The 20,495-nt window shown below is 46.8% G+C and overlaps 1 protein-coding gene across 2 annotated transcripts; it reads left to right on the forward strand.

Moving 5' to 3' along the window:
• The first annotated feature begins 3,604 nt into the window (after positions 1–3,604).
• On the forward strand, positions 3,605–15,530 carry C1S (complement C1s). 2 transcript variants are annotated; one of them, XM_084632516.1, is made up of 12 exons: positions 3,605–3,740; positions 4,373–4,442; positions 4,906–5,110; positions 5,853–6,030; positions 6,363–6,488; positions 7,505–7,704; positions 8,045–8,198; positions 8,396–8,511; positions 9,006–9,084; positions 9,349–9,486; positions 11,225–11,299; positions 14,196–15,530. In XM_084632516.1, the coding sequence occupies exons 2-12, from the start codon at positions 4,423–4,425 to the stop codon at positions 14,996–14,998; spliced, it is 2,094 nt and encodes a 697-aa protein (XP_084488642.1). In that variant the 5' UTR covers positions 3,605–3,740; positions 4,373–4,422; the 3' UTR covers positions 14,999–15,530. The 2 variants fall into 2 exon arrangements, with proteins under 2 accessions (XP_084488642.1, XP_084488641.1); XM_084632515.1 differs by having other exon boundaries at positions 3,725–3,863.
• The last annotated feature ends 4,965 nt before the right edge of the window (positions 15,531–20,495 follow it).

Here is a 20,495-nt window from a genome sequence, read left to right on the forward strand (position 1 = left end):
GACACCTTACTTAATCTCTTTTGTACAAGATTTGGTGCCACTATATGACCTTGGTTGCAACAATGATCTATATGGTCACAGTTCATATTAATAATGTCACAAGATCAAAGAACCAACACCATCTCAACCACATTGGCACATTGAGAATTATCTTGGCACTATCTTAGTATGACCTGAGGGATGAGCAAAATGGGGGGAATGAATCCATGAGCTCCAGTCTCCATCTCAGGAGAAAGGCATTGATCAGTGAGCCTGGACTGTGACCATTCAAGGGGAGAACTGATGGCATTTCTTGTTGTCTTTTGTTGTGAATAGGTTGAGTTCAGGAATATTCTAGTCTTGTAAGATGTCCTCAGCACACCATTGTTGAGGGACCCCTTGTGACTCTGGGAGAATATCCTGCTGACATGGTTGGCCAGCTAGTTCTGGGAGTAAGTGAGCGGCAATGGGAGTAATGTAATGATGCAAAAGCCCCAGAGATTCATCACTTCCTGGCAAAGCGGATCAGATCATGCCTCTCCTTGTCTATTTACACTGCGGTCTCTCCTTGTTGTTATTACTGAAGCCATCATCCTAGAGGCCTCTGCGTCAAGTGCAGGCTGTAGCGAGTCTTGGTCACCAAGTGACTTTCTCCTAGAAAAGTCCTAAATTCCTCCCTTGCATCTTCAGGGAGTTTATCAGTCAATTTGGACATTGCATCCCAGTTTCTGAAGTCATATTTAGCTAAACAGCACCTGGGACTTGTTTGCTATGCACTTCTGGGGAGGGGAAGTAGAATAATTTTTTCTCCCCAACAAATTAAATCTCTTGGGCTCCTTTTTGGGGAGTTGATTTAACGCTCCCCTGACATGATCGTTTGTTAGCAGCAGTAAACATCAGGGAGTTTGGGGCAGGGTGGGAATAAAAACTTTCAAAGCCTTTTATTGGAATGTGATATTGTTTCTCCATGCACTTAGATGTAGCAGCTAAGGAGGCCAGTGCATGCCATAATGTCTTTGCTGACTCCAGAAGAGTTTCATTAATAGGGGGTGGCTACCCTCCAAAGGGCTACTGCCTGGAAAATGTCCAAAAGTGGTCTTTTGCACCAGATCAGCTTGTATGCCCAAAGCCACAGCCATTTTCCTCAGCAGGTTTTGCTAGGATTTAAAATCCTCTGGAAAGAGATCAGGAGTCTGGATTACTGAGTTGTCAGGCAAGGAGGCAACAGGTTTGCAGGAGAGAATGAATCCTCCTTTGATACAACCAGCTCCTCTGAAAATGGTTCATCTTGCAGGACTGATTGCTCAGGGGGATCAATGTTTGCATGTGCCCCCAGCCTAGGTAGCTCTCGAAATGACTTTGTGGACCAGTCTGGCAACTTTCACCTTGAATGGGCCAGAGATCAAGACCCAGGGGTTTGTGAATCACTCCAGGGTTATAAATAGGCCATTAATGAGGGAAATTTTAAGGCAATAGGCACCAGGCCATGATGATCTGTCTTTGCTGTATGAACAATCCCAGTCCCAGTGCTCTCCTAGAAGACTGACTCAACTGGTTGCACCCAGCAGAGGATGGCAAAGTACTGGAGGACTCTGAACCAGACTGCAAAGAGCCATCTGAATAATCAGTGGGCCCACTAAGCAACCTAACTTACCTGTAGTCCATTGTGAAGAGGCCAGTATTGGTACTGATGTGGGCATGATAGTACCACAAATGTGTTCCAAGTTGTAAAGATTATCATGTCAAGACTCAGTACCAAGAAGGATTTTGCAGTGCAAGCCATGGTCAGTGCCCACTCTGAGAACTGGCCTGCTACTAAGACTGTAGGTGCCAAGACAGGGCATGGAACTGATGTCAAGGCTGAAGATTGCACCAGTCCCCAACATAGTGCGCACTGATACTGAAGACGGTGCCAGGGTTGTCAGGAATCAGAGCCTGCAGCAGAGCCAGTCTCCAGGCAACCTAGTGAACACAGCTGGCTTGTAATAGGCTGCCTGATTGGCTACACCACCAGATTGGTGGGAAGAGTGAGCAGACCAGCTTTTAAGCCCGACAGCAGCAGCAGTTTGGCAATTGTTCAAAGTATTTGCCCACTGCTGTGATAGCTTCTGTGGGGGAGGGGTCTTTATGTGGAATAGGCACCCCACATGATGGACAGCACTTAGAGTTCAGTGCCTGAGCGCTGCATGCCACCAGTGCCCAGCACCTAAACCTATTAAATAATAAAAACAAAATAAAACAATAAAGGAAGCCTAACTACTGGTACTCACTGCTAACTATTTACATACTCTTCAGCATCCGATGAAGTGAGCTGTAGCTCACGAAAGCTCATGCTCAAATAAATTGGTTAGTCTCTAAGGTGCCACAAGTACTCCTTTTCTTTTTGCGAATACAGACTAACACGGCTGCTACTCCTAAACCTATTTACATAAAAAGTAAAGCGATAAAGTCACTGACAACGTAGAGACAAAATGGTGAGGTAAGTCACATGGGGAGATCCAGCTCAGGCCATGGGTGATGAGAAGGAACTGAAGGGGATTGGGGAGGTACTGCCCTTATATAGCCTCTCCAGGGGCCATAAGGATGCACATGTGCCGCCCTGACGGCTACTGTGGCAGAAAACTCACCAGCTCCAGCACACTGGGCGTGCACATGGCTGAGTGGCATGCACGTGTGCAACCAGGCCAAGAAGAACACTTTTATCTTGCATAGGCTACACCTCAGTCAACTAAAATCAAGCTACAGGTGTTACCCTGCATCCACCCTAGAAAAAAGGTGGAGTTTATGTGGGGTTTAGCTAGCACACTAGCCATGTCCAACTGAAACTCACTCACTTGGAGTGAAGCCCTCAGATGCATAACTTCACTGCTAAGAGTAGGAATGGGAGTTGGAATCTGTAAGGTCATCCTTTCCAATCCAGCACCAGGATGGGAGGTTTGGCTGGCTCGGGGATGAGAGGTTGAGGAAGGAGATAAGCGTCCTTTCACCCCTAGGCCACAGTCTCCAATCAGGTCTCAATCTGGCTGGTTTAGAGGGAATGTCTGGGAATAAGATAGGAAACTTCTCTAGGGCTCCAGTTCTAACATAGCCCAGGTTGACTGTGATGATGGCCCCACATTGAATCTCATGGTCAATTGGTGGGTCGTTGTATGTGAAACAAGTTTGTGGGCTCTCAGTCTAGTTCCTAACATGGCAAGGGATCACACTGCAAAAACCAGTGGATCAACTGGCACTAACTGACCCTTGCTGGCAGCCTCAAACAGAGAGACCCAGGAGTGAATGGGCCGCAGAGACTGAATCACCTTTCTCCTTCGAAGGAGTCCTGGTGAGGCACTTTAGCAGGGGGCAGTGTAGTTGTGGTGGCTGCTCTATGACTGTCTGGAGCTGAGGGGCCAGCACCTTTTCTTAACACTTAAAGCCTTTATTGACAACTTCTTATCAGGGTTCCTCCTTCTCCAAATCCTCTGACCTTCACAGCCAGCCTCCCACGAGTGGGATGTGTGTGTGTGTCAGAGATTAATTTCTTCCAGCTGGAATTTCCCTTGCCCTCCCTCTTCCCAAAAGTCACCTGATTTCCCCGAAAACCAGCATGTGCTAACCCAGCCCAGATCCACATGCTCCCATCCCAGGGACTCAGCCAAGGGGATTGTGAAACAGGCTCTGGAAATTCCGCTGCGTGGGAGCTTAGGACGTGAAAAAGCTTTATCTGAGAAGGAGAGGCAGGGAAGCCACATTCCACAGGCAGGGGGTGCTACAGCATTGTGAGTAAAGGCTCAGACCCTTCCCTGTCAATTCCCTACATCACTGACTGGGATGTGGTCTCGAGACAGAAAAAAAGAGAGACGGGACAGGGAGAGAGAAACAGGCAAAGACGGAGAGAGAAGGTAAAATCTCCCAAACTAACATTAGAAATGGGCATGGACACCGTTCCCCATTGCTATTGTTTGGGTTGCTTGGATCGGAAAGGGGTTAATCCGTGTGGTACAGCAGAAAGCAGTAGGGGGCACTGTCCCCAGACTCCAGTATAGTACAGGAGATTCTGTGCTGTAAGCTGGGTGACTCAGCAGGGAGCACTTTCTGCCTTGAGTTAGTACTGATTCAAATACCCTAGCCTGGTGCTTGAGGATGCTGTGTGATTGGGTGTGTGTGTGATTCATAGGGGGTGCTCTCCACTGTGAGTCAGTACTGACCCCTACACCCCACCATGGTGCTGAGGTGCTATAGTGGAGGAGTTGCTGTTGTTTGGATGAGAGGTACAGCTTCCTCTCCAGGCATAGGAACTAAAGTTGCTTTGGCACGTTCCCCATGAGTTGGGACATTGAAACTGTTGTGCTGGCCACCAAGCACGCACACAGAGAGAAAACACTAATCAGTGCTGTTGTTTTTGTCCCAGTCCCGTAACTCCAAAGTCCAGAAGCTGAGGCTTTTCAGGAAGGACACAGGATGGAACTTTTGCAGAAGTGGTGAGTTGCTGGGTATAGAAGGGGAGTTTTAGCTAATTAATAATTTAATGAACAATGCTGCTCTCCTTGAGTCTTGCATCAATTCTGGAATCTGGATTTAACTACAGCTTTCCCAGGTCCCAGGGATGGAAACAGGGAATGGGACCTAGCTTCCCTGCAGGGACTAACTCCCAGGCAGTGCTGGACCCAGCCCCTGTAACACTTCCAGCATCCAGGAAGTGGGAGACTAGGTCTGGGAATGGAATCAGTGCCAAAGTCTCACCTGGCAAGAGCTCCATGTAAAGAGCTGCAAGAGGAAGCTATTCTCAGTGTACAACAGCAAGTCTCATTGCTATTGAAAAACTCTGGAACTAGGCTACATATTAATCTTCAGAGCCACCCACTGGAACTTTTCTATTAACTATTTACATATAACCAGACATAGAGCACTCCGGTAACATTGCCTTCCTCTTCCCTCTCTCAGGTGGCTCATCCTCTGTTGCCTCCTGGCCTGGGCTGATGCAGCCCCCATGTATGGCGAGATTCTGTCCCCTAACTATCCTCAGGGGTACCCCAATGATGTGAAGGAGTCCTGGGAAATCAGTGTCCCCCCAGGGTATGGCATCCGCCTCTATTTCACCCACCTAGACATAGAGCCATCCCAGGACTGCGAGTATGATTCTGTGAAGGTACAGTACCCCATCCACCCCTACTCAGGGGAACAGAGGGGATTGTGGGGCAGGACTGAGGAGCAGCAGCAGAGCTCAGTGGGGCCTGTGGGGAAGAAGTCTGTATGGGAGCCCAGGACTGGAATAGGGGACCTACCAGCCCCTCCTGGTGTTGAACTGAAGCACAGATGATTCAGTGCGTCCACACTAGCCATAGCTGAATCAATGTAAGTTTTGCCTGGCATCCACACTAGCACTGTTTAAACCAATTCAGTTTCAATGCTCTCTGGTCATCTGTTCTCACTACAGAATTATACGCAGAGCTACCAGCTCCATTCCACAGCTGTCTCAGCCACTGAGCCTCCGCTAGTTTGCCAGCCGAGTGTCCACTCTCACCCCTCCCCATTTCCCTTCCAATTATGTCCCCCACATTGTCTCCATTAGAAATGCCTTCCCAACTGCTACTAATGCCCCCTTCCAGTCACGACCTCAGTCAATGAACCCTGTTCGTGCAAAGGCTATTTTAGCTATGACTGCCATTGACCTTCATGCTGGCACCCAAACACTTAAGCCTGAAATGACTCAAAGTTAACCTCTGAACAATCATAAACTATGCCGTGTAACTGGTTGCATGATAATGAGCTGCTGGGGGAGCTTGGGTGTAGACCTGGGGCATATTGCTATTGTGCCAAGGGGCTCAAATGTTGATAACCACAACAAATTTCTCTAGTGAGACAAGACTTCTCTGTCTGTCCCTCTGCAGATCCTGTCCGGTGACCATGTCGAGGGCCTGCTCTGTGGTCGAAAGCGCAGCAGAGACCCTGGTTCCCCAATCCTGAAGGAATTCTATGTCCCTTATAACACCCTGACTGTGACTTTCCAGTCAGACTTTTCCAATGAGGAGCGTTTCACTGGTTTCACTGCCTACTATGTTGCAGTGGGTAAGACTGGGCCTGCCTCTGAGTCTCTAGAGTGCCCTGTGGACATGAGTTTCTGTTGAGCAGTGTCCAACAACTGGCAGGAGGGAGGGGCTTTGGCACCAAGGTCTTCCTCACAGTGCTGTCCTATCACTGCCCAACTGGGAGAGACACCAGCAGAGTGAGCTTCTCCACAGCAGTGCCAGTCAGCACCCTGCTTCAGTGCTTCTACTTGAGAGGCCTCCACTGCTTGGCATCAATACCTGTTTACCCCACTCCCTAATCATAACCTGCTTTCTTCCCCCAGTTTCCTCTCTTATGCTCGGCACACTCTGGTCTCACTTTACTCCTTGCAGATGTGAATGAGTGCATGGATTTCAAGGAGGATGCCTGCAGCCACTATTGCAATAACTACATTGGTGGTTACTTCTGCTCCTGCCCCCCAGAGTACTTCCTGCATGAGGATCAGAAGACGTGTGGAGGTAAGAGCAGGAGGTGATATAGGCACCACTGATACTGAACTGGGAGGAACTTCTCCATGGGTGGTCTGATTGTTAAAGAAATGCACAGGGGATGGTAAATGGGAAGGAGCTGCAATAAACAGGGACAATAAATCAATGGGATATAGAATGGGAATAGCAAAATGATTCACCATCTGAATGGGGAGGAATAGCGCTAAACAATGGGAGGCAGTAAAGAACTAAAGAGACCAGTAAACCAGAAGTTTGCAAAGTGTTTTGGCTTCCAGAGAGGCCAGTGCAATTTTGGGGGTTGAATAAATGGAAGCATCCTGGAGTATGAAAGTATCAATACAGTCCTGAGAAGATCCCACCAGGATACTGTGCTCAGCTGCAGGGGACTCAGTCTCAGAGGCCTCACATCCCAGAACAGAGAGGGGACAGTCCTTCTCCATAGAGCTTAGGGAGACACCACCTGGGGTACTGTAGGCAGCATGGGATCCTTAATTGTAAGAAAAGAGTGACAAACTGAGAGAGCTCAGAGAGGAGCCCAAAATGCACAGGGAATCAGAGGGGTACATTCAAAGAGCTAAATCCCACCAGCTAGGCAAAGCCCTTGTTGGTTGTGTAACACAAACACTATCTACAAATGCGTGAGGGGCACAAATCAGAGATGATGGGGCATTGTTTTGGAAGGCTGAAGGGGGAGAACTAGGAGAAATGGGGATGAGATTGAACCAAAGGACAGGTGCTCAGGACCCATCACCCATTCCAGGGGGATCTGTGCAGTTGTCTCCCCAGATGAAGGACCCAGAGCACCACTGCTCAGGACACTAGGAAATGAGATCCCCAGAAAGTGGATGGGAGAACAATCCTCTCCTGGTCCACCAAGGGGAGAGACAGGTTCTCATTTCTGGCTGATGCAATGTCTCAACATGATTAATGCAGGTGATAGGACACTGGAGGTGGATTGGAAGGTGGGGGCTCTCCCCTCATCTCCCTTCCTGACCTCCCTGTCCATGTTCCTTCCTCAACCCTAGTGAACTGCAGTGGGAGTGTATTCACTGAGCTGTCAGGGGAAATCTCCAGCCCCAACTACCCCAACCTGTATCCTGAGAGCTTGTACTGTGAATACCGTGTGGTCCTGGAGCCGGGCTACCATGTGGTGCTGAACATCAGGAGTGGGGACTTTGATTTAGAACCGGCCGACTCAGAAGGGAACTGCCCCGACAGCTTAACAGTAGGTGGTGGGGTACACAGAGGAGATCTTTATGACTGGGGCCCCCTTACCCTGCTCACCCCTGATCTCAGCCATGTCTTCCTAGAGATTCCCTCCCCTCATACTCAGGGCTCCTCTCTCCCTGCTCACCCCTAATCCCAGATGTGTCCCCCCCCCCACTAGAGATTTCCTTCCCCTCACATTCAGGGCCCACTCTCCTTGCTCAACCTTAATCCCAACTGTATATCCCTGTTAAGATTTCCCCCAACCCCCACCCCTTGACTCCATCTCTTTCACTTTCTCTCTGTCTCCTACTCTTCTCTTCCAATTTTTCATTGCTTCTTGATTATTATTTTCCCAGTTCACAGACGGAAAACAACATTTTGGTCCCTATTGTGGCAACAAATTCCCAGGGCCTCCAAAAATTAAAACCAGGAGCAATATTCTTGATATTATCTTCCAAACAGACAAAACGGCACAAAAGAAAGGCTGGAAAATGCGCTACTTTGGGGACCGTGAGTAAATACCCTTGGAAAATGCTCACTTTGCTGCTCTGAGACAGAAAGGATAGATAGATGGTTTGGCTAAGTGGATGCCTGTTGCTTGGGTGAAAGGGTGGTTGCTGGCTGGGAGTCAAAGAGAGAAAGGTGGGAAAAAAGAGAAAGTGAGTCTCAAACCGATCAGTCACTGATATCCTCTTTCCTCCCCAAAGCAATAACCTGTCCCCAGACTGTCACCCCAAACTCTATTCTTGACCCCCTGAAGGACAACTACATCTTCAAGGACTATGTGAAGGTGACCTGCATGGAAGGTTATGAGGTTGAGATGGTAAGCTGCCCATCCAGCCCTGCAATGGGGTCCTATAATCCCTTCCCCTCAGATGTCATGAGAACCCTGTTGACCTCAATGTACCTCTCCCAGGCACTATGAAGCACCTTCTCCTTCCTCCCTACCCACCACAGAATCTGAAAGTCAGTTCCTTAAAACCTGACAGGGAGAGAATATGTTGTGTGCAGATTTCAGCGCAGAACCACTTGAACAAATGGGGACCCCTTCCCCAACAGCTCTGCAGTGGCTCTGGATGCCCTCACTGGTCTTGAAACTGGTTTTGCTATGGCTGACTCAGACCACTGGGCATCACACCTTCCACCCCACTCCAGACTAGGTCAGATCAATAGCCTTGTCTAACCTAGTACTCTGCCTCCCTCTATACCTGACTGCTCTGCAGATATCCCTACATCTTAGTGAAATCCCTCCACAGGGGAGCTTAATTTGGTTACATTTTACTCTCAGTAACTGACACGCATTCTTCTTTCACTCAGCAACAAGGCAGCCTAGCAGCCTTTCACTCCAGCTGCCAAAGCAATGGAGAATGGAGCAACTCGCACCACAAATGTGTCCGTAAGTTTCCCTTTCCTCTATGGCTGTCGGAGATCTGGAAATGGGATACGGGCCTTTCAGTGTTAGGGCATTAGTTTCAATCTGACCTTAGATGTGGGGGAATGGGTGATCCACAGGGGAATGAGGAATGCTCTCTGAGCCTGCCTAGTGCAGTGATGACCAGTGACGAATGAGGAGTTGCAGTGGTTCCTAGTCAGACAGTGCAAATGAATTACTGGGTGGGGATACCCCTTTGATAACCGTCCTTTCTGTTTTTCTCTGCAGCTGTGAACTGTGGTGTCCCTGACACTATTGACAATGGCAAAGCCACCTACCTGTCAGGATTTGAGGAGACTCAGTATGAAGCTGTTATCCGCTATGGCTGCGAAGAACCATATTATACCCTGCAAACCAGAGGGGATGGTAGGGATTCCCCAGCCATGGTGGCATCTGCCTGTGATTAAAGGCCCAAGAAAGAGCATTGTCCAATTGCTGTATTCTGACTGCCACCAGTAAGATCCCCTCATGGGGCTGAGGCTGGGACTATATTCCTAGGGAAGACTGAACTGTTTAGTGTAGCCCAGCCTCGCCCAGATAAAATCCCCTAGTTGGGTGGGCTTGTAGCTAATGGTCCTGTTCAATGGTCACTGCCATGGTGTCTGAGTTTGGTGGTTTGTTTGCATTGTGTTACTGAGCTCTCAGTCTAGCTCCCAGGTGCCCAAACCACCAAAAAACCCACCATCACAACTGGCACTGATAGTCTCTGCCACTGGCAGCTTCAGAAGAGAGGTCAAGGATTTAATAAGACAGAGACCATACTCCCTGCTAGGGTAGGGGCTGAGGCACATTGGCAGGGGCTCTGTGTCTGTGTGAGGGGGAGCTCACTCTGCTGCTAACTGGGCTGTACTCACTGTCAGTCTGTCACCTTTGCACAATAATCTCTCCCTTTCCACACATTAACTAGATTAAAAACTGGCTAACTGATAGGTCTCAAAATGTAATTGTAAATGGGGAAGCATCATAGAGCAGTGTTTCCAGTGGGGTCCCACAGGCATTGGTTTTTGGCCCTAGGCTTTTTAGGGTTTTTATCAATGAGCTGGAAGAAAACATAAAATTGTCACCGATAAAGTTTGCAGATAACACAAAAATTAGGGCAGTGGTAAATAATGAAAAGGACAGGTCACTGATACAGAGAGATCTGGCTTGGTTGGTAAACTGGGCACAAGCAAACATAGAATCATAGAATATCAGGGTTGGAAGGGACCCCAGAAGGTCATCTAGTCCAACCCCCAAACACTTTGTTTTAACATTTTAATACAGCCAAATGTAAATGTATGCATTTAGAAACAAAGAATGTAGGCCATATTTGTATGATGGGGGAATTCTAGCCTAGAAAGCCATGATCCTGACAAAGACTTGGGGGTCATGGTGGATAATTGTAAACTCCCAGTGTGACGCTGTGGCCAAAAGAGCTAATGTGATCCTTGGATGTATAAATGGGAATATTGAGTAGCTGTAGGAAGATTATATTACCTCTGTATTTGGCCACTACTGGAATACTGGGTCCAGTCAGAACACAGAGGTCCCTAATTCATTTAAGATGCTGATAAATTGGAGAAGGTTCAGAGAAGAGCTATGAGAATGATTAAAAGTTTGGAAAACATGCCTTATAGTGCTAGACTCAAGGAGTTCAATCTATTTAACTTAACAAAGAGAAGGTTAACGGGTGACTTGACCTCAGTCTACAAGTACCTATATGAAGAACAGAAGTTTGATAATAGACTCTTCAGTCTCGCATACAAAAGTATAACAAGATCCAATGGCTGGAAATTGAAGCTAGACAAATTCATACTGGAAATAAGGCAAATTTTTAACAGGGTGGGTAACTAATCCATTGGAACAACTGACCAAGGGCCATTGTGAATTCTCCATCACTAGCCATTTTAAAATCAAAATTGGATGTTTTTCTAAAAGATCTGCTCTAGCCCACACAGGAATGAATAAATTAATGGAAGTCCTGTGCTCTGTGTTTTGCAGACTAGGTGATCACAGTCATCCCTTCTTGCCACAGGATCTAAGAAAACCAGTTCCCCAGAATTGTTGGTCACATTCTCATGATGTTTTGTACTGAAATCCTTTCCATGCTTCTGTGTTTTCCAAGGGCTTTATCGGTGTTCAGCCAGCGGGAAATGGGTGAGTGAAGAGATGGGAACAGAGCTTCCAGCGTGTGTTCCAGGTATCACAAAGAACTTTGTCTATGTGTGCATGTTCTGTGTGTGTGTGTGTGTGTGTTTTGTGGAGACCCAATCACCATTAAAAGTCAGTTTCTCTCCATCACTTCTCTCTAATTTAAAGAAAGCTAAACCAATCTGCCTGAAAAATTGGTGGTTCCTTTTCCAGGGCAGAATTTGACTGGTAATTTGAGTCACATTAGATCTGGTGTTTTTGAGATCGGTGGGTTCCTGAGAAAGATCAGAGGGAGCAGCAGAAGGAAGCTGGGAAATACATAAACTCTACCAGTCTTCTAGTGAACCAGAACAGGGTCTCACTGCAGCCAGTATTGGACCCTGCTGCCGCCTCAGTTTCCCTACTATTGCCTCTGCTGGTTCTCATGTTTTAGCCCTTCAGACAAATTAAAATTCATCCCCTTCCAGCAGGTAAACAAAAAACATCTAAAAAACAAAACAGATGTCCAGCAACCTCACACTGGGTCTTCCCCAGTTTAGTCAGGTGCATCCTCACCAGGCCCCATAAACTTTTCACCCTCTCTTGGATGTAGCTTCTCTTGTAGCCTCCTCCTGGGCTCAGCAGTCCATTATGAGCTCTTGGAGCAGGGCAATAGACAGGGGACTTCACTCACCTTCACTGGAAAGCCCAGCCTAAACCCCTAAGAAAGCATAAATGTTAACTCTCTTCAGTACTCATCCATGCTCTCCTGGCCAGACTACCTTGAATATCCTTTCTCAGGGCCTCTAATTGCTCCTTAAGTTGCTCCTGCCCCTTGCTACAGTTAGCTCCAGCCAGGCCTTTCCCTCTAGCTAGTATGGAGAGCTTCTTCCCTAGTGCTTTCTGGGTCTCCTGTAGTCTCTCACTTGTGACTCATTCAGCAGGCTCCCTCTGATAGGAAGCACCAACTCATGGCTACAGGTATATGTTGCCTGGTCACCTGAACCAACCACCAGGTCCAGCTCAAATTCACCATCTGGGAGGTGGATAACTAGGTACTGGTGAGGCTGAGCCAGCCCCCCTGAAAGGGCCAGCTCACTCTGTGACATGAACCTTGCAATGTCTGCATAGACTCCTGTGAAAGGGAAACTCCTGAAACATGTTATAAAAAATAAAACTAAGGAAACTCCATGACAGAACGATGAATTAAGTTTCAGTGAAGTTTGAAACTGTGGCCTGGCAATTGTACAACCTAACATTCTAAACTAGGGACATTAACTTTAATTGAATAAAGTCCACAAAAGAATGATGGATAATTGTGAATAATAATCACAGACTTCACAGATTATGATAGTGAGCAGCCTTACGTGTGGGGCCTTGTATTATCACTGAATAAGCTGAATCTCACAGACAACTTTATCCTCAAAGAACACACAGGTTCACTGCATCCATGAGACTCATTGCCTGTGACTCTCCTAACCAAAGCCTCTACACTATAGGATTTACATACCACGAGCAGAGAAGAGTGTGATGGCAAAAGATCAAAGACAACTATGTGTAAAACCAGTGCATTATACTTCAGACTATCCAGAGTCCATGTATATATTCTCCAACAGAGTGGGTTTGTCTGATTTAATTCTTTCTACGGCCTTTACCAAACTCCTTCACAAAGAAATCCTTCATCTTAAGGGACAATATTGCAAAACAAGAATGATGGGACCAGTAGATGGACGATATGAGCTTGGCAGTGATAAAAGGGCAGAACTGAGCCTGTTTGGGTGACTTTAACTGTGAATTTCTTGACTTCTACATTAGAATTTGAGGGTGCATAGGAGACAAGGTGGGTGAGGACCCACTTTTGTTGGTGGAACGTACAAGCTTTTGAGCTACACAGAGTTCTTCTTCAACCAACATGGCTTCAACAAAGATGCGAACAATTTAAGGATGGGCATTTTTATACTTCACTGAAGTTAATAAACATTTTATTTCCAAATTTGCTTACTGTGGGCTGTCAATTAATCACATTTAACTCAAGCGATTAACGCAAAACAAATTAATGAGATTTTAAAAAATAGTTGAGATAAATTGCACTTTTAATTACACTGTTAAACAATAATAGAATACCAATTTAAATTTATTATAAATATTTTTGGATGTTTTTCTACATTGTCAAGTATATTGACTTCATTTACAATATAAAATACAAAGTGTACACTGCTCACTTTATATTACAACAGTGCCATGCGAACACCTGTTCTCACTTTCAGGTGATATTGTAAATAAGAATCAGGCAGCATTATCTTCCGTAAATGTAAACAAACTTGGTTGTCTTAGTGATTGGCTGAACAAGAAGTAGGACTGAGTGGGCTTCTGGCTCTAAAGTTCTACATTGTTTTGGTTTTGAGTGCAGTTAAGTAAAAAAAAATTCTACATTTGTAAGCTGCATTTTCATGATAAAGAGATTGCATTACAGTACTTGTATGAGATAAATTGACAAATACTATTTCTTTTATCTTTTTTACAGTGCAAAATATTTGTAATAAAAATAATAATATAAAGTGAGCAGTGTACACTTTGTATTCTGTGTTGTAATTGAAATCAGTATATTGAAAATGTAGAAAAACATCCAAAATATTTATAATATATTTAAATTGGTATTCTATTATTGTTTAACAGTGTGATTAGAAGTGCGATTATTCACGACTATTTTTGTAAACTCACAATTAATTGTGATTATTTTTTTAATCATTTGACAACCCTGTTCCTTAGTTCTTCTTTTCTGTAAACTTTGGATGCAGATTATTTGACAGAGAACTGCCATAGACACAGGTTACTCTGGACCAGGGTGATGTCAAGTAAACAGGAGAGAGAGGGGACTATAGGATTTTTAGTGATGCACAGACAACAACCCTACTAGCAAGTGGTAATTCTCCCATTGCGTTTCTCCCTTTTTATTTCCCTTCTAGTCTGTGGGATCCCCAGTACACCCATCGAGGAGCAGCAGAGGATTTTTGGGGGCACCCGTGCTAAGCCAGGCAACTTCCCCTGGCAGGTCTTATTCCAACACCCACGGGGAGGTGGGGTACTTATTTCAGACCGCTGGGTGCTGACTGCAGCTCATGTGCTGGATGATTCAAATAGCAAGCCCACAATGTATGCTGGGGTGACCAACATCAACCAACAGCTCCAGAAGGAGGAGCCCATACAGCTGTTTGAAGAAGAAGTGTTCATTCACCCTAACTGGATGAAGGTGGCAAACCCAGAAGCTCGGACAAATTTTGATAATGACATTGCGCTGCTGAAGCTGAAGGCGCCTGTGAAGATGGGCCCCAAGATCTCACCACTCTGCCTCCCTGGTGGTTCCCCTGAATATGAGCTGGAGAAAGGCAGACTGGGCTACATATCTGGCTGGGGCCGGACAGAGAACCGAAGCAGAGTCTACCATCTCATGAAGGCGCAGATCCCCGTGGTGGACATGGCACAATGCCGTAGTGTGAAGCCGAAGCCACCTGCTGATTCCACCACTTTCCAATTCACTGACAACATGGTCTGTGCTGGAGATGGCACAAAGGACAGCTGTTCTGGGGACAGTGGCGGAGCCTATGCCATCAAAGACCCCCACAATGACAAACAGTACTATGTGGGTGGCCTGGTCTCCTGGGGACCACAGTGTGGCACGTATGGCCTTTACACCAGAGTGGGGCGCTACCGGGACTGGATCATAGGGACCATGAGCAGATATGAGGAGGGAGAGGGATCACACAAATAGATTCTTCTCACCCTAGGGCACTGCCATCTCACCAGGTGTTGAGGTCAGATGTCCCAGCAGATTGGCTGACCTTTGATCCCATCTACTCTTTGTGCAACAGACCCAACTGCATTGTGGCTGTGCCAGAGTAGGGAGTCAGAAACAATGAGTTATCTATTGCATTGTAACTACATCAAGGAGGGGCATCTCTCTTCCTTCCTCCACTGGAATTGCCAGGGCAGGAACAGAGAGTGTGAAGGGTAAAGAGGCCCTTTTTTACCTTTACCCATAACATTCTTTGCTCAAATTCCTTGGTTTTCAGAGAGAAGCTAGCCATGCCCCATCCACATGATAGCTCTGAGGCTGAAACCCATCAATGGGGACAATAGAGGGTAATTGCTGGTCTGCAAGGACTAGGTTCAGAGCCTAGCCAACTAATAGAAGAGGGGCTGCTCCTTCTCCTCACTGGCACAACAACAGCTCACTGACTTCCGACTCATGTATTCTCTGTATCACTCACACTGTCTAATTGCATTAAAGGATCACCAAATCACCTCCTTGTGTGTGCAGTCTCCTTTCTTCTCAGACTAGATCTAGGTTCCCACCTAAAGTGACCCATCTACCCCCTCACTCCCATGCTAAAAGCTGTAGGCCTTTTAAAAGCTGTGGCTCATGATACCTCACTGCAGCATCTGGGACCTTTATATGAGCCACAGATGTACTGGCTGGAACCTCACTGGCAGCTGCTGTCAAAGAGAAGTGGCTGTTTCACAGATCCAGGTCTAGGAATCAAAGCTGAGGGGAGTGAGTCTTCCACATTCACCTGCCTCAGGGCCAGATTTTCAAACTTAATCATATTGTGCAACATACACAAATTCCAGGGAGGTCACTGGACTTACACCAGAGATGTACTTGTCAATCCTCGATGTCTCACAGACACCTTCCTTTCCAGCATGCTACTCCCAGTCCTGAATTCTCCATACACGTTCTGGAGTAGTGAGGAATAGTTCCTCTCTATGTGGATCGGAGGAGACATCATCAGAGTTACTGTGCTCCGCTCTGGGATCCTCAATCTCTGAGGCTTCATGTTCTGGAGCAATGAGGGGATAACACCCCTTTGTATGGTTCTTGGGGAGACACCACCTGGATACTCTGCTCAGGTCTGGGCCCTTGAATCCCAATGCTATGTTTCCATTCAGCCTTGGACAGGCCCCACCTGAGGGCCTGCTTTCAGAATTGGGCCTCTTATCAGAAAGGGCTTTGGAGGTCAGTTGAAAAAAACACTGGAAGTCCTAAGAATAGCCAGATCTGGGCTAGCAGAAAGCCTGAGTGTCTGATGTTTGATGGCTACTTCAGCAGAAGCAGCTCTGCAGAGTTCAATTTGGGAATCACTGATCCTTTGGAAGCGATGGAAATGGGGATCTCCAAATTAAACAAAGACATTTCTTTATCACGCAGGAAACTCTAGTCTCTTTTTTCCACTTAAGCCCAGCAGCATCCCTCAGTTCTTCACTGGGCCCTTGTTGGAGAGAGATTGTTTCCTATGGGAACTGGGAAGTATTATGTTAATTTCCATGGAATAAAATGGACCAGAGAGTCAAATATGTTATCATGGCTTGGTCATTGTACTACACTAAACAGTTAAGCATTGTTTGGGGTTTTGAATACAGAGACTTAATTCCATGGCAACCACCATTAAAAATCTGTATAACTTTTTATTAAAGGTACAGAAAAAGAAGGAAAAACAGTTAAAGCATTTGAAATGTAAAATACTAAATGAGGCTTTCATTTTAACAATATCTCTTCTTCCCTTTCTCTTTTGCTGTAGGGAGCTTTCTGACTGTCCTTAGATGGTATTAACTGTCCTTTGTGGGGAAAAGAGAAACAGTTGAGAGTCTAGGGTTGCCAACAGTCGCTTATTCTATGGGATGTCCCTTTTTTTTTTTTAATCTCTGTACAATAAGATTGGGAGGTGCTGAGTGCAAAAAGCAGCAAGAAAGACCCTTGGCGAATGTAGCTGAATACTGCTTATTAATTATTAATTAATCTATATATATATTATTTTTGAAATACAGTGTTGGCTACCCTAGCTGCAGCTGCTGTTGTTGAAGTCTGATCCTGTTTCCTTTAAGCCAAAACAAGACAAACACACCCAAAAGGGGACAGAAAAGAACAGCAAAGTTGAAAATGCAGTTTCTGTTTCTAGTGTTGACTCTCACTTGCAGCCTCACTACTGGAAAAAACAGTCATAGCCGGGAAGCCGGGACAAGACCTGACAAACTTATACCAGCATCAGGCAGTTTAAGAGGTTGCTTTTAGCTGCCTCTCTGGTCATGCACTCACAGCAGTGTTGCGAAAGAGACAGTCTTGGCCAGCTAAGACAGTCTGTTAGTAAACAAAAGGCAAAATGAGAGTGATAGGAAAGAGAAAAAAATCATCAAAGGAAAAGGACATCAAAGGACTGACAGGAGGCAACCAAGGGTCACATTCCAGGTGTTATTCAGAAGCTTGTGGGGTGGTGAAGTAATCAATTCCCTTTCTGTGGCCTGGTGTGGTTAGGACGCCTTTCAGGACCAGGATGACGACAGCTCAACAATGGCATGGTGGATTCTGGGTTCCCAGGAGAAGTTGCGGGTGGAGGGGGTGGCAGCCAGAATGGTGAAGCTCATTCCTGTCAATACACCCATCCCCTTGTTTTGATTGCCCCCTAAATCTCTTTTTAAAGAACCCCAAAAGAGGGTGATAAGCCCATCCCCTCATTATTTTGTCCACCAATTAGGCCAAATTTCCAACACACCAATATCGTTTTATTAAGTTCTGATGCCATTCTCCCCTTGTTTACCCCTCATAATCGCTAAAGAGCCCTTGGGTAGTATCAGCAGACCTTTTTGTTTGGACTAATTCATTCTCTGTCTCCCTTTTGTGTGAAAAAAAATGTTTCTGTCACAGGCTGAGTTGGACTTTTGCTGTTCTGAATACAGTACAGGCCCCTACACAACAGAAAGACCAGGAGGACAAAATGTTGCAGTAATTCAGAAGAAAGAAGGGGAAAGAGAAAAACAGAAATAGGTGGAATTGAATGGGCCAGGACAGGGGATGAGAACACGAGGAGGCACTGAGAGGCTAGGGATTCTATTCCCAATTTGAACCCACATTTCCTATGTGACTTTTGGGCAAGTTGCTTCATCTTTCTGTGCCTCAGTTTCTCCACATGTAACACTTATAGGGGGGCTTCTTATAGGGGGCTTCTCTCATTAGCATTTGTCAAGTGCTTTAAGACCATAAGGGATTGCATGATTTGTAGCTTCTTTAGGCTGAGTGCATTGCACACACTGGGCCTCCATGCTTCCCTCTGTTCCCCCCACCACCACCTCGTGGGATCTCTACATGCTCCCCATGTTCTCTTGACCTATGCCCCCCTAAGTCCCCATACCAGTGTCCTCCTCTCCATACCAGAGGCCCTGTGTGTGCCCCATTTCCCCCATATCAAGGTTCCCCACTTCCCCCATGCAGAGGGCTCTGTGTGTGCCCTCATTCCCCTCTACCATCCTTCAAAATGAATAGGGGTCTGAGCTCCTAGAGAGAGGGCAAATATTATAATTAGCATCAATATGTTTATCAGCCCTGCCCCGTTCATGTCTCAGACCCTTTCCCATGGCAGAGGATCTCCAAAAGATGAATAGGGCAGAGACCTGAAGGGCTCTCAGAAGGAGAAGGAAAGGAGCTGCATCCTGCAGCCAAGGGACTGGCCTTCATCTTAGCCTGAGGGGCCTGTTCCCCTACAACTCCCTGCCCTGACGGGCTTATGATCTAAAGGCAGAAGCCAACAAAGGGTGGGCGATGGGGATACACCAGACAAGCAGTGAGCCTGGGGAAGAACTGGTTCAGTTTGCTAGCTCCAAGGAGCTTTCTCAGTGGGGTTAGAAGGTTCTGCGGGGAGGGGGAGGACAGGAGCAGGAGAAGGGAAGGATGGGAATAGACTGCCACAGCTCAGCACCTGCCTGGCCGTGATCAGCAGGCTGGGTTTGGGAGGCCTCATGGCAGGGAACTGGAGGAGGAGGAGACAGTGGCCGTTTGGATTTTACTGGAGTGTTTTCCCCATGCACGGGGGCAGCGTGGGTGGGAGCACGCAGGGCTGACTGGTGGTGGTGGGAATGCTGGCAAAGCGACCATGGGGACCAGTCTCAGTAGATCAGCCAGCCAGGGCAGAGTTAACTCACAAAGGGCCTTACTGGGAAAGCCAAGGGGGTTGTGTCTGACAAGGAGGTGCATGGAGAGCCGGCAGAGGGACGCCCAGGCCAAGCTGACGTGGTCAGATCCCAGAGAAGGTGATTTTAACAGCAGCGTTCTAAATAGACTTGAAAGGAGGAAGGGCTGGAGAAGAAGAGGTTGTAACAGTTGAGGGGGGTGGGACGAGAGTTTTGGACGAGAGAGTAAAGCCCAGATTTTAGAGATGTCGTTTGGGAAAAAGGGGTCAGATTAAAAATGACCTGAACATGTGGGTCCAGTGAGAGGGGTAATTCAAAGATGGACCCTGGCTTATGGGCCTCAATGACTGGGAGGGTGGTGAGGCTGTCCATGGAGATGGAGAAAGAGGACAGAAAAGGAGACTGGGGGAAGAAAGAGTGAGTTTTGGTCAAATTCAGATTAAGATGACAACTGGACAGGAAGAGATATCCGAAAGACAGGCCGGGATGCTGGGAGATGGCACGTGTCCAGAGCAAGAAGGATTGCACTTCCAGCAACACAACACCCCTCACTGCCTTTAACATTACCTGCGATGGCTTCATAAAGGGCAGGTTGCATCTCCTCCTCTGTGCTGTCCTCCTGGGGCCCCTCGCACAGAGCTTAACAATCCTCCAGTCCATGGAGAGAGGCAGAGACTGCTGACAGCAGACTGAAGCCCAGTCTCCAGAGGCTAGGGTATCTGGGAAAAGTGAGGCCTACCTAAGGTTTAGGTAAGATAGAGATGCATGTGGGCTTTTTGTTGTTTTAATCCTTTTCTCCTGTTATGCTGTGGTCCCACTCTTCCGATTAAACGACACTCTAAGAAGGCTGTTTGGGGACACTGTATTCATGGCTGGTCACAAGCTGCTGGAAGAAAGAACTGCAAATACCAAGTCAAGTATCAACCATGTAAAACATGGTAACAACCATGTAAAAAGAACAGGAGTACTTGTGGCACCTTAGAGACTAACAAATTTATTTGAGCATAAGCTTTCGTGAGCTACAGCTCACTTCATCGGATGCATGCAGTAGAAAATACAGTGGGGAGATTTTATATACTGTGGCAAAGTTCCTCCTCTACCTTGGTGGGTCTTGCACTTATTGGCAGATTTGCTCACCTTGGAGCTTCATGGCAGCCCTCAGCTTGTCCGTTTTTCTGAACGCACAGTCCAGGTCAACTCCTCCTGTGTCTGACCAGGAGTTGGGAGATTTGGGGGGAACCCGGGCCTGCCCTCTACTCCGGGTTCCAGCCTAGGGCCCTGTGGAATACAGCTGTCTAGAGTGCCTTCTG

This window comes from Lepidochelys olivacea (genome assembly GCF_965140295.1).
Source record: "Lepidochelys olivacea isolate rLepOli2 genome assembly, chromosome: 1".
Classification (NCBI taxonomy): Eukaryota; Metazoa; Chordata; order Testudines; family Cheloniidae; genus Lepidochelys; species Lepidochelys olivacea.

Coding starts and splice junctions, on each gene's coding strand:
- C1S (XM_084632516.1), top strand. CDS start 4,423: ATGGAACTTTTGCAGAAGTG. Junction 8,199..8,395: donor AATGCGCTACTTTGGGGACC/GTGAGTAAATAC, acceptor TCCTCCCCAAAG/CAATAACCTGTCCCCAGACT. Junction 9,085..9,348: donor CTCGCACCACAAATGTGTCC/GTAAGTTTCCCT, acceptor TTTTCTCTGCAG/CTGTGAACTGTGGTGTCCCT.